The 19,332-nt window shown below is 38.4% G+C and overlaps 1 protein-coding gene across 3 annotated transcripts in view; it reads right to left on the reverse strand.

Annotated features, from left to right (window-relative positions):
• Positions 1–19,332, reverse strand: part of MFSD6 (major facilitator superfamily domain containing 6) — a 75,546-nt gene that overhangs the window by 36,082 nt on the left and 20,132 nt on the right. For 2 of the 3 annotated variants that reach the window (XM_045560342.1, XM_045560343.1), the window contains exon 2: positions 13,057–14,665. In XM_045560342.1, the coding sequence (XP_045416298.1) occupies positions 13,057–14,612 (1,556 nt within the window). In that variant the 5' untranslated portion in view covers positions 14,613–14,665. Of the gene's footprint in view, positions 1–13,056; positions 15,133–19,332 lie in introns of those variants that run through there. The other variant, XM_045560341.1, reaches the window with a different exon arrangement.

Consider the following 19,332-nt stretch of genomic DNA (forward strand, 5'->3'; position numbering starts at 1 on the left):
ATAGTAGTAATTCTGCCCACTGTTTGTAGTTGAGCACTTAACTTATGTGCTGTGCATTATCTCAATTTATCTTATTAATAATGCTATAAAGTTAGGTATAATTATTACCCCCATTTTATTAATGCGGAACCTGAGGCTCAACAAAGCTAAATTATTGATTTATCCAAGGTCAGACATGTAGTAAGTATGGGTTTTGAATCTAAGTCAAATGCATGCACATACATATGCGCACATACACACTTTTTATAGGTAAACTGAAAAAAAAGAAGAATAAAAGGAAACAGGACAGCTACCACACTACCCAACAATACTCCTAGGACTTAGAAAAACGACTGGAGTGAAGCCTAGACCAACTTGCTTTCTCTCTTTCTCATTCTCCTAAATGGAGCAACATGCCTGGCCCACAGTTAAAGCCAAGGCCCACCCGCCAACACCCCATCACTGAGGATTCCTCACTGTACTCAGGAGTTAAACACAATGCACAGGAGCAGGGTCCAAAGATGTAGTACCTAGACAAATGCAACTGAAAACGTATTCTTCTTTTTGATAATGTCAGAGCTTCAATCTGTATGTTAACTTTGTAAAGGAAAGAAAAAGTTAGCAAGTCGTTTGTCTATAGATTACTATTTGAAGATGTTTTCAGCAGAAAAAAAGACAAAGAAGAGTTGCTTAACATTTCAGAAATAAGAATGGAATGGTTACTTCCTTCAAGTTGCAAAGGCTGTGGAGAAGTGTGCTACGAAGTAAGCTTCTTTCTTTTCTAATCCACTCTCCCAAAGTATCCTACAAAATTATATAATTGCAGTCTACCAAATATTTCCATGGATATGTAGAAATGTAATTAGCCAAATTACTTAGAGTTTTGACTTGTACAATAAAAAGGCAGTAAATTGACACTCTATGACTCAAGATAATTAAACAGCTGGTACAAACACCCAAACTTGGACCTACTGCCAGTAATAAACTTAATGATCTTTGGGATATCACTTGGCTTTTTGGCATCTTGATTTCTTTTTATATATAAAGAAATACTACAATTACTACTCAAATCAGAACTGCTGGGCACAGATTGATATTAATTCTTAATGAAATACTATGAATTACACCTGCTCTCATTGTAAAGCGAAGCAAATAGGACCTGAGGCCATGGTAATTATATAAAGTAGATTTGTAATCATTTATGTTTATGCCATTTAGGGAAAATATACAGGCATGTGCATATTAGGGACTCAAAATCTTAATGTTTACCTGTTATATTGGGATAAATGTCTCTTTAAAACATATACAGCTATAATTATATACACACATCTATTTGGTTCTTCTATAGGAGGATGATTATATTGATCCACTCTAAGTAGACATGGGCTTCAGGCTATTTTCCAATAGAAAATATTTTAAAAAGTAGAGAATATCTAGCACCAAGAATGGAAAATTATGACTATTTTGCCATATTTCTTTTTTTTTATTTCAGCTCATTATGAGGGTACAAAAGTTCAGGTTATATATATTGCCCATGTCCCCCATCCCCCCGAGTCTGAGCTTCAAGCGTGTCCATTCCCTAGACAGTGCTCATCGCACTCATCACGTAGGTATGCACCCATCCCCTCCCCCCATCCCCCCAGTCAGAACTTCAAGCGTGTCCATTCCCCAGACAGTGCGCATCACACTCATCAAGTAGGTATGCACCCAACCCCTCCCCCCAGCCCCCACCTCTGTCCGATACCCAATTGGTGTTATCCCCAAATGTGCGCTTAGGTGATGATCAGGGAAACCAGTTTGCTGGTGAGTACATGTGGTGCTTATTTTTCCATTCTTGGGATACTTCACTTAATAGAATGGGTTCCAACTCTCTCCAGGAGAACCAAAGAGATGAAGAAAAAAAAATGTTACAGATAAAACAGAGGCCCTCGTCCCCTATCCAAGTCCTCTTCTCTTTTTGTGCTGTCCAGAAAGCCAGGGCTAATGTGAATTTAGAATGTGTTCTTCTCCAAATTTAAATGTCTTTCTATATGCATAGGTATATCCATGAAAATATGGTTAACTTTTAAAATTTGTTGTTAAATTTTGCATAAATGTACTAAACTGTGCATCATTCAGAAATTTGCTGTTTTCCCATTCAACATCATGGTTTTGAAAGCTTTACCATGTTGACATGTTGATTCAGTTCATTTCTTTCAACTCCTACCTAATGTTCCATCTTGTGACTATACCATATTGAATGTGTCCATTCCTCACTTGATGGCTATTCAGACTATTTCTCTTTTTCACTGTAAGAAAGCCACAGTAAGCAAGTAAGCATCTTTGTACATGTCTTTCTGCATGTATGTAAGAGTTTCTCTAGGCAGGTGTTTACCTTGAAATGTAATTTTCAGACTACAGGAAATGTCCAACTTGAGCCTTGGCACAGATTGCTAAATTGGTCTCCACAGTGGTTGTCTAGGTAACGAATTTGTAGGAGCTGCCTTTACTCTTGCCTGGTGCACACCTCGACCACGACCCCAGCCTGTCAGACGGTGGCAGGCTAGGGGCAGTCTGCAGCCACAAGAGATACTGCACACACGGAGTCAGTGCTGCTCTCTTTAACTCACTGAGTACCTCAATCGACCCAGCCACTTGAGGTGAACAAGAAAGCAAACCAAAAGTGACACCAATGACTAAAAGCCCTGGCTTCATTTATACTAGCTTGTGACAATGGCCTTTTGTTCTGAACTATGAATAGCTCAATTATAAGTAATGATATTATTAATAAGTCAGCCTGGTAGCTATGATATAATATGGTAATATATTTCTTTGCAAAGATGTTCTTTTCAAGGGACTATAAAAACCAAATTACTCCCTTTCAACTCCTGATCATAAATTCTTCTATTTTTGAAATTCTACAGCCTACAGTTTAATAATGAGAATCTACATTTGAAATAGCTCTAAGGGGCTTTTCCTATAAAAATGGGTATCAACATCCTTGAAGGTAAAATGGGAAAGGAATAGGAAAATAGAAATCTACCACCACATACAAATAATAATAGCTGCAATTACAATTATTTAATATGCCAGTTATTACAGAGATGGTAGCTTATAGCCATCAAGCCCTAAAATACAGCATTAAGGGGTATACAAACTCTTTGTAGCACTAGACAGGTCATTTTTTTCAGAAGTGCTATGACATGAACTATATGTATAGGATATGATCTACGTGTCCTCCATATATTAACGGAGTACTTAGCAATCCGGAATTGCTCATATTTTAGCAATTCCAATGCTCTCCCACTTGCATAAAATGAAAAATAAAATCCAGTAGCGATGAGCTTGCACTGACCTATCCTCACAGTCTTACCCAATCGCTTGTGTCTAAGAGAACACTGCCAGTTACACTGCTGGCTAAAACCAAACCCAACAAAAGAATCTGAAATCACTAACTTTGTGTTCTCTGATCAGAAAAGCTCTAATTAGCTCCATTCTCTAATCCTCACTGTGTCAAACTAATAATACCATCTCAGACTCCCCAACTGCACTAACATTTTTAGGTTTTGTGTGTCAAGACAGCACATTTTTTTATTGTACCTATGAATCAGAGAGTGAGTGAGCACATCTGTTTAGTTTTCTCTGAAACATTTAGGATTGTGTTAAACATGAAATCTCTTCATAAACACCTGTGCTGATGGCTCATGACCATCCAGGCCTGCCGGATTTTCAGAGCAGTGCACTGAGAGATCCTCAGAGTCTTTAAATCCCTCATCTGCTAAAATTTGGCCCATTTAAAAACAGAATCAGTCTTAGATGACTCTCCATCCAGGTGGTTAACATTTAAGCTCAGCTTTAAAGCCAGAGTATAAATGCCAGAGAGACTGGAACCAAGTATTTAATCTCTTATATTCCCACCAGTATGTAGTTTTGGGTTGGGCAGACCCAGAACAAACACCAATAAATGTCTAACTACTACTAGAGATTTCCTATTTTGGCCAACTTGTAATTTCTAGTTCATGGTCCATGTTTCATTAGCTTCTTTTTAAATGGAATGTGCCCTCACAGCTTTTCTCCCCTCTCCCCAATTTTAGAAACTTCATGACATTGTCAAATACTCTTCTTTCCAACTCAGATCCCAGTGAGTCGTCAGGCAGATTTTACTCCTGATACACAGCCCTCCCAGTCAGAACTACTTTTCAATTGGGTTTATTTTTCACAAAACTAGAGAGCTGTAGCAGTGGGAACTGTAGGATTTAGCAGCGTAAAGTGTGCCTTTCTTTTGGATAGAATACTCTGCCAGGGAGTCAGGAGATCTGGGGGGCTTCCCAAGCTGCGCAGCCCTGAATACACCCTGCCTCAACCTGGCCTCCTTGTTGATAAAACACTATTCTCTTATAATCTCAAGATTCCTTCAGAGTTTGTAAAAATTCTGTGATGATTAAAACTCAGATAAAGTTCAGCAAGGCTAAATCTCGGCTTACTCTCAGGGAAATAAATCTCATCACAGGACAAGGATGAATCCTGAAGATAATTTAATGGTGGCAAAAGTAACATCATTTTGGGGAAGTACTACTGTGAGGGTGGGATTTTTTTTTAACTTAATTCACAAAGAAATTCTTTTAATATTAAAATTCATACCCTTTGATCAAGGAGATCGGATAACATATTTTTCTCTGGCAGCAGGGTTTAATACATGCTGTATCTCTTTTGGCAAATCACCTATCCACATAAAAAAAAGACTGGTTTCAAATCTCAGCTCTTTAATCCTTAGAGCTTAAAGGGAAAGGGGAAAAATGACCTTCCTTTTGCCCATTACTCAGTCAATTACAGGAAGCATTACTTTTTCCATATTACCATGGTATGAATTTGATTTCAAAGTAATTATTCAAATGAGAGAGAAGCATTTATTATTTTTTTTCCAACTGACTCTGCAAACGAAATTGCTAAACCAAGGTACCAGAGAGGAATATGACCTTATGTCCTGAGGCGCCCATCAAATGAAATGAATTACTTTCTCTTCTATGCATATAGAATGGTGCTAGTTATGTACCATCCCTGGGAGAACTGAAGAGATAGTCACTCAAATCATTCTCTATGTTCTGTGGCTCTGAGGAGTGCCAGTTGAGAAAGGCTTGCAGAATCAAAAAAAAAAAAATTGTGGTCCTTCAAACAGGGTATGTTGTGTTTTGAATTTTCTTAGAAGAAAGATATTCTGGAAAAGAAGATATACTTGAGTCCTGCTTTTTAACATGTGAAACAGCTAGACTCTACCTCTTCTTAAATACTGTGATGAGTTAACTACCACTCGGGTGTCACAGAATAGCACCACCACCAACAGTAACACTAACAGCAGCTCCTACTGCTTCCTGCACCTTTGCCATCTGCCTGACTCCATGCATCAGTTCTCATATAATTCTAATACCCCTATGAGGTAAGTATTGCCATCCAGATTTACAGAAGAATAAAACTAAGACTCAGCTCATGAACCATGCCCAAGATTGCCCAATTAAGTAAGGAGCAGAGGCAGGATGGAAGCCAGGCCAGTCAACTCAAAAGGCCTCACTTAGCAAGCACTAAGGCCACCCCTGAGGATGGAAGACTGCAGGCATGAAGCCTCCGGCAAGCCTTAAAATGAGGGGCCTGGGCTATTTTATCTCTAAATTTATTTCAGATTAGCATGCTAATTTATCAAAATGCATAGGATAAAAAAGAGAAAACATAAATGTCACTTCTTTTCACTATGTAATTTTGTATAAAAGGACCAGAATTTAAAATAGGACAAAAAACATTGTCTTTATGAAACAACTGCTTTTGAATGAAATAGGGGCTGATTTTAATACCCCAATGCTCACTTTCAAAGTTGTAACAATAAAATTACACATGATATAATTGCTAACCCCTGTAGAAATGTTTGATTGATGACCCAATTTCAGGAGTTACATTGTGGCTTTCTATTTGTTTTCTTTCTTGCTTCACCATACTTTATTATAAATTTTAAAAAATAATGAAACTGAGCTGTATAAAATGATGACTTCAACAGAACCATAAAATCTCCCTTACACTAAAAAGCAAAGAACCCAGTCACTTTAAGTCTGCAATCTACCTTCCTCAGATCTTATGAGTAAACTCCTAATCCACTGCAACAGAAGACTCATTTATTTCACATTTTTAAAACTGACACTGTTACAGCAGATATAGCAGAACTGATGTTGTGGCTAAACCATATTCTGTAATGCCTATAGGTGGGTTGACAGGTTTCCACTGGAATCTTCCTATCTCTGTGAAAAACTGATGTTGTGACCAAGAACAATCATACAGCCATAGTCGATGATGTGTACTGCTCTTGTTAGGTCTGGGTGGAGGGCAAACAGGTGGCAAGGAAGGTAGAGGAAGTGGCTAAAGGTGGAGGGTGGGAACCAATCAGAATGCAGAAAAGAAACCACAGTATCACATATTTGTGGCCAGAGACTTTTCCTTAGACGAAGCATGCGTGTGCAGTGAGGAGTTCCTAGTGACCTTAACTGACCTGGGGCTTATTACCATCTAATTAGCATTATGGTTTTGACACTCCAATCCCCATAGAGTTTTCATGAAGGATTCTGGGAAGACACATGGATAAAAAGGAAACTGTTATACAACCCCGACCTGTTATAAAACCCAACCTGCCAATCACCCAAAAGCGGGAAATGGCAACCAATCCCACTCAGGAGAGAGGCGGGACAAACTAGTGAGTATATAAAAGATGTTGTGCACTAAGACTATGGGGTCTTCTCCACTAGCTAAGAATGACCCGTCTCTTCCTCTGAGACATACTTTCATTTTACAATAAACGCTGTGTGTGTGAGATCGCTTTGTATTTGTGATCCCTCCATCATCGGCTCCACTGAGTACCAATCCTCATTCCTGACACTGGGAACCCAGGCCCAGGGAACATCAGGACACACCTGACAGTCTGGCAGAGAAAACACAGGCCAAACGGGCCTCATTTTACCAGTGCTAAGAAAAGTCGTTACATTTTATTTCATTAACCAGCCAGACTATGTCAAATCACCAGTTTTTTACACATACCCTACAAAATTTAAAAGATAAAAATACTTCGCTTTCTAGTACTGATTAACTAGACTAAACCAATCTTTAAGAGGACAACCTTATGGTTTATAAAAACAAAACGTTCAAAAATATAAAGGCTTCATCAGGCAGTGCACTTCCAATTTAATATAATCCCATTTTATTTGACAATTTATAGTCATCATAAATTGAGGGGGGGAAAAAAAATCTCAATTTGACCAAGATGTTTTTGAGAGGGGACGTTAGTTGTTTTGAAAACAACAAACATCTTGACCTTGCAGGCTTAATAATCTGTACACTTCTGATATTATCCTATCACCTGTATTTTTATCAGATTCAATGGGGTCTTGTACTTATGAACAACATAATATATCAGAAGACTGACAAAGTAATAATTTTAAAAATGAGCTGAACTCCCATAAGCCAGTGACTGTTCTAAGCAATTGCCATGTTTTATCTCATTTGGTCTTCATTTAAAAACTTTAAGAGATAGGTCCTAATAGTATCCCTATTTACAGATGACAAAACAGAGAGACAGAAAGTTCTATGACTTGTCCAGGGCCACATGGTTCCAAGTGGCAGAGCCAGGCTCTGACCCAGATCCTCTGACTCAGCCTGTGCTTGTAACCACTACATAATACCGCCTTTCATAAACAAAAACAGGAAGAAATCTACCTCTGGGAAAAGCAGCTATTTACCTTCTCTTTTATTTCCCTCTCTCTTCCTTATAGTCCTGCTCCCTTTATTTTTTCTCTCCCTTGCTTATGTCTTAGGCCCACTTTTAAACACCCACAGAGGGTGCCTGCCTCAGGCAATGGCATTGGGGGATACTCAGAAAGTCAATTCTGAAGCAAGACATGGAAATAGGTTACAGTAAATACCACAACACAATTCCCCACAACACAAAATATTCTCAAGCGTAAGGATGCTTACTTTAAGCAGTAAAGTACAGAACAACATTTCAATAAGATCAGAAACTTGGAATACTATCTTGGAGACAACTATAATTGATCTTCCTCAGCTCATTTCTCTTAGACCACATGACTTCCTTGTTAGTTTTATCCACGTTCATGGTTTAACTGTCTCAAAGCTGTATCACCAATCCTAACCTCTCCATTCAGTTTCAGGCCTATACTAGTCAGCTGTCTGCTAGACATCCCCATCTAGGTATTTCAAGTTTAAACCAACCTGTCACCCCCTTCCCAATTCTACCTCTCCTTTCTGAATTTCCTATTAGATTTAGTGGGACTCCCACACCACGTTGGAAATGGGAGAGTCTCTACCTCACTTCTAACATCCAAACCATTCTGTCAATTGTACTGCCCAAATCTATCCCTTCCCTCAATTTCTGTTGCCACTGCCGCAGTTTAGGCCTGCACATCTCTCGCTCGGACTGTCTTAAGAACCTTCTCAGTGCGCTCCCAGCTACAAAGTTACCCTGCCTATTGCAAATGAGAGTGAACATCCATATGAAACTCTATGCCCCTCCCCTGCTTGGAATCTTGCTGTGGCTCCTTACTGCCTTCAGATGATAAAGCTCAGGTTCCTGACCCCTGCATCCATCTGGGCTTCAACCTCCCCTGTTTTTTCCAACCCCCTTCTTTTTAGTGCTCAGCCCCTGGATCCTACTACTCTGGGATTCTCTAGGCCTAAATTATTACTCAACTAAATTGAACAAATATGCAGGGTTTTGGTTTTTAAATAATACAGAGTACTACTTGCTCCTGTAAAGCATGTATAAACTACAATTTCAAACTTACTATGAAAATTAAGTCTTTTAAAACACTTTAATTATGGTGAAAATAATTTTTAAAGAAGAAATCATCATCCCTGAAGAAATTAGAAGGGGAAAAAATTTATGGCCCACCGCTTTTTGCTTTTTAATCAAGAATTGAGTTATTCTATTTCTGTTCTATGTCTTCACTGTGGCAACTGCCATCAGAAGTCTTCCTAAGCAGTGAAGGATGGTGTGTGAGTCAGGATCTAATCAGGGAAACAGGCACCACCCTGTCATAATTCAGGGATTTGGTCAGGTAGGTGACAGAAGAGCTGAGAAGCCGCAGCACCATGAGAGAGCCGCAGGCAGCCTACCTGGCCCAGCTTAGAAGGATGAGGGGAGGAGATGCTGCTGTCTGAGCTCAGGGTCCCCCCCAGTGGGTGGAGCCATGGGAGAGATGCGGCAGTTCGCAGAGACACTGTTGACAGGGCACGGAGGTCTCCCGAGCTGATGAGACAGGCTGAGGGTTGGGGAGCAGGACCGAGTGCAGGAGTAGAGAGAACTACAAAGAGAGAGCTGCAGAGGGTTCTCCTGAGTCTTCAGCTGATTTCTGACCAGCAAATTCATGTAAAAAAAAACTACCAGAGGCCAGAGAAAGAACCACCTGAAAGGATTAGAGGGAACAGTCTCCAAAGCTTACAAGAATATGCTGCATGAACTGGAAAGAGAGAAAGAAATGCCCTGGTTTTTCCCTGTCTCCCTCCCTCTAATCCTCCTCTCATCTGTGCCTCTCTTTAGCTTGGTGGTCTCACCTTGGCTGCACACTGGAATCAACTGGGGAGCTTTAAAAAGTTTGCATGCCTGGGTATACCCCTAGAGAGTCTGCGTTAATTGGTTTGGGTGCAGCCTGGGCATTACGAGCTTTGAAAGATCTCCTGGTGAGTCTCATGGTTGAGAACCAATACATTAGCTCAACCCAGGAGGAGAGCAGATCCTGGGCAACACCCCCTCCAGAAATCAGTGCCCCTCCATGCAGGGCAAGGAGAGGATCTGAGAGCCTGCAGGTCCAGGATCGGCAAAGATGCACAAAGAGGTGGGTAGAAACAAGGGAGAGGATGAGAAGCAAAATAATCATAGACATGATCTTCTCTAAATCCTTCAGTGGCCAGCTCAAATTGATCATCCCAGCTGCAGAGTTTCCTCCCTCTTATAATACTTACTGTTGTTCCTCCAATGACAAGACGTTTATCATGCGTCCTCAGCCGAGTGTCTTGCTATCTGCTTTGGCTCTTCCTGCAGCACCCCACCAGGAAAGCCTGGGGTTCCTCCTCTGGCTATTGGTATCACTTTTTCCTTCTTTCCCAAACTGACTGGCTCATTCAGATACTTAGCTATTATTAAGTAGTAATTAATGGCTAATAATAGATAATATATTACCTCCTCTGGATATCTGCATGGCCTTGAATGTAAGAATTTCAGGGCAAAGTTACAGATCGATTGAGTATATTTTTTGTATGTTCCTTAAAATGTAAATAAATTTAAATCAAATAACACAAGTTATGGCCTAACACTGGAAAGTAACAATTCACCAATTTTAATATTTATTGCAATTTGTTTTATTAATAATTACAATCCTACTCATGGCTGTTAAAACATTCTACAAGGTGAAGATACCTTAAGATACATTTATATCTTATTAATCATCTTCATATAAATGAGCCTAAAAACATACTTGCTGTAAATTGCAAAGCCTTGTGATTTCAAATCAAAAGGAATTTACTTTATATTTACTAATATTTAGTGGAAATATTAAACATTATCCTATTTGCCTGAGAAAGCCATTTTCCAGAGAAGAACAAAATCCAAAGTCAAAAATCAGAAATCATCTACTGCGTGTGTGCATGTGTGTGTGTGTGTGTGTGTGTGTGTGTGTGTGTGTGTGTGTGGACTGATAGGTTATTTCCTGAAAAACTGGGCCCAAATAGTGAAACTGTTAAAATATTAAGTGGTTCAAAACTGGACATGCTATTTTTAACATTGTCTTCTGGTGTGAATTTTTCTTATTATGACTCTATGTGAAGAATTTGTGAGAATCCACTTTCGACTACATTAAGATATGTATAATTTTTACGGTAGTGCTGGCTACTAAAAACAAACTCCCAATAGAATAGTCACAAAATACTGAAGAAATACACATATATACATAAAGACCACAGACAAATCTACCTTTGTGATCCAACAAGAAATATATAAAGACCAATAATTCAGAGAGAGATAATTTCTTTTCACCAACCATGTAATGTATGATATTCTTCTAATGGAAATGTAAGCTATCAACACTGCACTTTTAAACCCCAAAATCACAACCACCACCACCTGATTGGGCTCCCCAAATTCTCACCAAAAGAAATATATCCATTCTGAGTTATGTGGACATAATCTCATTTTTGTTATCAGATTCCCTTGAAAGTACTTAAAATAATGAATACATTTCGATGGACAGAATTAAAATTCAGAAGAGGTGAATGATCACATATTGATGGAATTCCTGCAGGCTCTTGGGAGCAACAATGCGACCACAAGAGCCATCTTCTTCTATCACATCATTAAATAAGAAAAGGGAGATAGATGCTTTTTGTACAAAAAACCAGAAAATTAAGATTAAGTGAACTGTAGGTTTTTATATAATGAGTAACTAATATTACTCAGGAAAGATAAACACAAGTATAAGCTCATGTAATTACCAAAAGTAATAATAAATCCACTAGGATTTTATGATGAAAATACTGTAATATACCTTTTCTTAGCATGTGAAATGGACCTAACAATTTCTTTGAAAATAGAACCTGAACACATACTGTGTACTGAGTCAGTGTTCGACTAATGTTGTTGACTTATTAAATAATGGTGTCTAGGAACTTCACTTATTTATAAGACTTAACTGCCTTTTTGGGAATAAATGACAATAATTTTAAAGATACTATTAACTGCAGTGGGATTCGCTCATACACCCAAGCTGAGAAGTGTCTAATTCATCTTGGTCAAGTCACACAGCTCAAATAATGCAAATATGGCCTCAACAAGGTTAAAAGACAGCCCAAGTCCTTAATATTATATGGCTCTTTTTCAGAATGCTCCCACTTAATGTGCCTCAGGCGAACCGTCCACACACTGACTGACTTTGTTAGTGACAACAAAGGGGTCAAAGATTGAGAAAGAGAAGGAACAGGACACGACTTCCCAAAGCAAAACCAAACCAAACAAGAAAAAATATTCATAATTGTTTAAGGAAAAAATTGATTCTAGGTTGAAACTTTAAATTAGAAAATATTTTCCCCAGTAGAAAGCAAATAAAAAATAAAGATCAATGTTTCTCAAATCTTATTGTCTATTTCTACTTTTTAATTTCTTATAGAAACAGCAGATTCAAAGATTAACACATACACATAAACACATACAGTTGCTTTCTTTTAGTTGTGGCACTTCAGATTTTAGGGACAAACTTTTCTATGAGGCAAGAATCCTTAATCAAGTGTAGCTGGCTCCAGATTTTAGAGCCAACAATGAAACAGAAAGATCTATAAAGAACAAGATACTGTTCAATCAACTTCAGGCAAATATTAATGGTGAGAAACATTATACGAGAAACACTGGGGATTTCTTTTGACTAAAAGGATGACATGGGAGGTTTTAGGTGGAAGAAAGATTTTTAAGCATCTCATAAATGCAGAAAATCACGTAACAATCAGAAAAAAATTAAGAACCTCCTCCATGTAATATCATGGATTAGGGATTATGTTGGGTTATATTACAGCTTTGTTAAATATAATGGACATCTTCATTGCTATATATTCAAGCTCTATCTATGTCACCAAGTGACTGAGAATAAACAAAGGCTAAAAAAACATAATCTGCTTTATCCATGTAAGCTCTCCTTCATAAATGCCTGAGACGGGTGGCCCCTTCAAGATCCATGGAGTAATGCATTCTTTAAATTGGTGTTCTCATCCCTGAAAACATTTACTGTAAGAGTCTCTTAGCACACCGTTCAAGTCACCTACAGATCTTTTCTGAGGGGTGGGAGAGAGGAGGCAGCCATTCTTTGTTTGTTTTGGATAATCCAACTAGTTTCTTGACTTCCTTCCTTTTGTTTCTATTTTAAGGAGGAAAAGCAACAGAAAGCCCCATTCCCACCCCAACCCTACCCCCAACACAAATTATAATATCTCTAAATGTGTTAAAAGGAGGTATAAACTATAGAAAAATAAAGTTCAATTGCTCAGGTACAGGAACAGTAAACATTTTCTTACCTGATGTGGCCAATCAACTCAATAAGCTTGTGACTAAAGAAATAAGCTGTCAGCTCAGACACGTGACTCAGGACCGAACAGACCCCAAAGAGGGTTGTAGTTCCATTCAGGTCTTCCAAATGCCAGTAGAGAAAGGTGAACACGAAGCCGTACCCGAAACCCATAAACCAAGCCACAAACAACACGGAGCCGTACTGCACGCTGCAGAGCAGTTTGATTAAGTCCCAAAAGCTGAAGGCCTGCGAGTGGCTTGTGGTGGTCGGGGTCTCCTCCGAGGACTCTGTGGAGGCGTTCCTCTCCACCTGCGGGATCTCCACCTCTTTCCCCTTAGCATCCTCGTTTTTGAAGTGGTTGTAGCGGAACCGGAACTGGGTAGCCACGATCAAGGCCATGGTCATGAGAACTCCGAAGACGATGAAGACGATCTGGTAGTTCCGGTACTCGGGGGGCTTACACCCCTTTCCATCGATGAGCACATCCACGTGGGTGTAGTCAATCCCGATGCCCACGGACAGCATCGCCAGGCCCCAGCCCAAGGAGCCCCACATGCGCTGCAATCCATAGCGGTCTCGGTGTTTTCCCAGATACTGGAGTGTTACTGTATCTACAATCGTGACAGAAGAGGCACTGAAGAATTCTCCTATGATGACAACTACCAAGATCACCAAGAATATAGCTTCAACTTCTTGCTGATCATACACAAGAGTGACTTGGTCAGAAGGTAAAGATTTGGTGGTAGTGACAATAGCGGTGGTTGTCTCCCTGGTTGCATTTCCTGGCGGGGTAGGAGTAGCTGTGCTTGAGTTCAAGGTCAAGTCCATAATATGGTGAGTAATTTCATGTGTCTGGGGCTGCAGAGTGGGTTCACTGGTCCTGTTTAGAGCTGCTGAAACAATAACAGCATCTGAGACGTTGGGCCCTGTTTCTAACAGTGATGGCAATGTAGGAGTCAGCTCCCGTTTCTCACGCATTTTTGGTGATATGGTAAGGAAAGAGGTAAGGGAAGAATTCGTTGGCAGGATGGTTAACTGTTGACTTGCGTTGGTGGGGTGAGCTGTCGGGGGAATCTTTGGTACACATCTCAAGGTAGCAGGTTTGACAAATCCAATGCCCAGGTTGAATAATACCCAACATAAAAGAGAAAAGAGCAGGACAATTTTGCCTTTTTTAAAGCGATCTGCAACTACACCCCAAAAGGGGGCACTGCAGAATTCAATGAAGTATCGAATACCTACTAGCAGTCCACTCTGGCTGGGTGACATCCCCAGCTGTTTATAGTACACAGGCAAAAGCGGGTAGAGAGAGCCATAAGCAGAGTAAAAGAAAAAATAAAAGACCTTGGAAATTAGAAGATCGTTGTTTATTTTAACACAATGTTTCTCTATCCAGTCTATTTCTTCCTCAGGAATAGCAGCTGTTTCTGTGGAGGAGGGTGTTTCATTTGAAGGTGGTTCTGGTTCCCTGGAAATGCCATTAAAGGGATCAGCGAGCACATATTTTCTCTTCTGTTCCTCTTCATCATCAGTTAAGATAGCAACTTTATCATCTGCCGCCATGGCTTACCACCACCATCAGAAAGTTTATGACCTTCAGAATTTTGATTGTTGATCTGTAAAGTAAAATTTAAAAGATGGCTTAGTAATGACAGTCATAACATGTAAACATAGAACTTCATCTTGCAGGAAACTAAGGAGTTACAAACTATAGCTAAAATAATAATTGTGAGAGAGGATTCTCATCATTTATCACTTGCAGCCACATAATACTGGTAAAGAAAAATAGCTTTTAAAAAATCAAATACTTTTTGTGGCTACTGACTGGCTAATTACATCTTCCAATGTCAGGTTTATAGCTCAGATTCATTCCCAATCTTTTCATTGATTCCCAAGGAAAACGTAAAAATGATAGGGATTATATCTAAACCAAATACAGGGAGTTGAAAATAAATGCTTTTCACAGTTATTTGGTTTTACTGTTCAAACAAATGCACGGCATTATAAAGTCTAGAATTCTTTAGAAAACAAAAGGAGCTAAAACTATTCAATTTCTGAGGAAAAATAGATTACACTTTAACTACAACCACAAATGTAATGAGAAAGAAGGAGCTGACTATACTTTTGAGTGTGGAGTTGGTCAATAGTGCCATAATGAAGACATCCTGGTAAGGAAGTAGTCTTCACATTCCTAATACTATGTACATTTCTCCAGATGTGCTTTTATAGATTACAATTTAAGAAAATATCAGAAAACAGTAGCAGATAACATTTACTGCGCACTTACTCTGTGCCAGGTAACATTTAAAGATCTTTACGTGTATTGATTCATATCCATAACAATATCCTATGATCTTGTCCATTTTATAGATGAGCAAAATGAGGCAAAGTAAGTTTAATAAGTGGCAGAACCAGGATTTGAACCCTGATATTATGGCTTCATGACACATGCTCTAATACACAACACTAAAATGACAAACACCACATTTTGGATAGTAAAATGCCATTAAACCTTTTTAAGAGACAGGGTATTTCATATAAGAAATTAGCAATATAGCAACGGATAAATTTATAAGAACTATGCCATACTCCATCAGAATTTCCATTCTATTAAAGATTAAATTGAATAAAGAGTCAAAAGGTCTTACTTATACCAAGATTTATCATGTCATTGCAATGAACATATTCTGATGGTAGGAACTGTATACATTAAATAACTTGTTAATTCCTTTGACTTTCTCCACCAGAGAAACATATCCACTCCACTTGCCACCCATTTTCCCAAAATGAAGAATAACATTCTGAAAACCTCCCGGAATTATGCCTGTAAATATATTTATCTCTACAAAGCTAGGCAGCCAGTAGAAACACACCTTAATGCGACGTATGTAATAAGTCAATCTATCCCCAAAAGCCAGGTGTCAATTTCACTATAAGTTTTGAAAATGTTCATGTGTTGGTTTTTTTAGGTTAAAAAGTTTTTTAACTGAGGTAAAATTCACATAACACAAAATTAACGATTTTAAAGTGAACAATTCAGTGGCATTTAGTATATTCACAATGTTGTACAACCACCACTCTATCCAGTTCCCAAATCATGTTTTTCTTAATGGTGAAAGGAAAACATTTTTTTCTCTAAGAAAACTTGAAGGAAAAGCAAAATATAATCGTTTCTGCCTAGTTATGAAAGACTTTCTTCAGTATTCTACACACACTTTCCCTTCACCAGTAGTGCCTTCACCTATCCACCTCACACTTTCCATCACCTGAGAAGAACAAATAATTCCCCTGTGGACTTATTTTCTAAATTCATTTAATTCCTAAGGTCAAAATTTTAAAAATATTCATTTGTGTTTAAAATGTATAGAATTGTATGACATTTTTTGGGTGAAGAGGGTAGACTGAACACATCTAGTTTGAATCCTTTCCTAAACCCCACTAAAATGACAATAAACACACTCACAGTCACACACACGCTTATTTTTAAAGTCGGAATTCAAACTAGAAAGAGTCAAAGGGCATATAATAGCAATAAAATAAAATTCTAGAAGCCAAAAAGTAGTAAGTAGTTAAACAATTGGTGAATTACTTAGCAGCCCTGAGAAAACTAAAACTTTGGTTGATAATGAAGAAAGCCAAGAACTAATATAATTGACTACTCAGAATCCCTCAAAGCCTCATGAGTTGGCCATATTAGGTTTATCTGCAAGTTGTGGGGGGAGGGTGCTGCTAAAATAGAGTTGACTGAAAGTCTAAACCCCAACTTGGAATGTCTAATCCCCTTCTCCACTCCACATAGCTGGCCAAACAACTATAGGTTTTTCCCTCTAAAAAGGATAAAACAGAGGTTCTTTAGCCATAGAGCACCAGGCCGAGTTGCAAGTAGCAGTGTCATGCTGACAACAGGACATCAAGTGAACATATACATCTTGGATTCTAACCCTTGGCACCTTCCCCAGCCCCCATTCCACTTTCCTCATTAGATTCTCAGAGGCTGGAAACACTTTCACCTACAAGGCAGGAAACTTGAAGCCTCTTCTCTGAAGAATCTGATTAGCTCAAGAAGAATGGCCTCTAGATGCTAATACTAAAGCCTCCCCAACTAAACAACCCAATCAAATCACTCTATAAAGGAGTTCAGAGTTCTCAAGTCCTTCCACTAAACATGAGCAGTTACCAAGGATTGTAAGACATTTGAGGAAAGTCTGTTACATGAAAGATAGAACCAAAACAAACAGGAAAAAAATCAATTTGGAGAAAACAGAAGCTAGGTGAGGAAGAAAATATTTTTAAATATATTATTAATATCTTCAGAAATAAAAATAATGCAAATAAAAAATTAAGAGATGATATGAGAAAAATTTGAGGCACCTTCTTAGGAAAATGAAGAAAAAGAACAACAATAAACAGATACCTGTACCTCACATCATAAACAGAAATCAATTCCAGATCATGTGTAGATCTAAAAGTAAAAGATAAAATAACATAGCTCTTAGAAGAAAACATAGAAAAATATCTTAAAGACCTAGGAAAAGAAAAAGATGTATTAAATAAGACACAAAATGTACTAAGCATTAAGGAAGAAAAAAATATTGGACTTCATTAAAATTGAGAACTATTCATAAAAAGCCAACATTAAAGATTGAAATGGCAAGTCAAAGAGTAGGAGAAGATATTTTGGTAGGAGTGTTTTAATATATATTTTTTTTCTTTCTTTTTTTACACACACACACACACACACACACACACACACACACACAAAAGAATGTATCCAGACATATAAAGAATTCCTCAATAAAAATCAATACAGAAAAAAAGTCAGTAGGAAAAGTTCAGGTAACCCAATAAGAAAAATGAGGAAAAGACTTGAGCAGGCACTTTACAAAAGACCTTATGCAAATACCAATAAATATATAAAAAAGATGCTCAACTTGATTAATCACTAGTGAAAGCAAATTAAAACCAGAATGCAATAATGCAGCATACTCCAAAGATGGCTAAAATAAAAAAAGACAGATACAGGCAGGTTAAGTATCACTAATCTGAAAATCTAAAAACCAAAATGCTCCAAAACCTGAAAATTTTTGAGCACTGGCATGATACTCAAAGGAAATGTTCACTGTAGCATTTTGGATTTCACATTTTTGGATTTGGGATGTTGAACTGTAAGTATAATGCAAATATTCCAAAATTTTAAAAAATCCTAAATCTGAAACACTTCTGGTCCCAAGCATTTCACATAAAGATATCCTCAACCTACAATCCAATGTTGAGGAGGATGTGGAGCAACTGGAACTCTAATAGATTGCTGGTGGGGGTGTACATTGATATGCTAATACTATACATTTGAAAACTGGGAAAAGCTACTAATCTTGACTGTATACACTATGCCAACTCCTATATATGTATCAAATAGCAATATATTCACCAAAATAAATCTACAAATGTGTTCACAGCAGAACAGCTTTAATAGCTCAAAACTGGGAGCAACCTGTCTATAGCAGATGCATGAATTGTAGTAGATCCATTCAACGAAATACCGTACAACAGTAAAAATGAACAAAATACAACTGCATGCGATGACAAGGATGACCCTCACAAACATAACACAGACTGAGGGAAGCAAGAAACAAAATATCACATACCATATGATTCCATTTATGGAAAAAAAATAAGCAGGCAAAACTCATGATAGACTTCTCTTCTAGAAGATGGAATAGACATAGTTTTCCCTACTGCTCTGCTGAGTACAATTAAAAACCCTGGACAATATATATAACATAAACATAGAAGACTGAAAGGGACACAAAACAAGACTGACTAGAGACTTTGGTACAACACAGAGATGAGCAGAGCTGAAGAACCCAGAAATACCAATCGGTGTATATGGGTACAGACAAAAAAGCCCCAACAAATGTCTGCTCTCTCCAGTCAAAGCACCAGGAAAGGGATACCTAGAAAGATAGAAAACTTTAGATAATAACTGCTCTACTCCAGCCAAATACCACAGAAAAATATGAATAACTGTGGCTCTACTCCCATTCCTACCCACGCCAGCAAAGGCTGAGTCCCGGGGAGCCTAGAATTCCACCCTCGCCAGCCTATCATGGAGTACCCCAACCCCTCAGCTGAGGTGGGGTCAGAAAAGGTGAGGTGGGGACCTGGTACTTTCATCCCTGCTGCGCAGTAGTAAGGCCACAGTATCAGTGGAGACAACATAGGGAGCCTGGAATGCCAACCCACCTGTTAGCAACACGGTACCTTTCCGCACTGGGGATTTGTC

This window comes from Lemur catta, chromosome 8 (assembly GCF_020740605.2).
Source record: "Lemur catta isolate mLemCat1 chromosome 8, mLemCat1.pri, whole genome shotgun sequence".
Taxonomy (NCBI): domain Eukaryota; kingdom Metazoa; phylum Chordata; class Mammalia; order Primates; family Lemuridae; genus Lemur; species Lemur catta.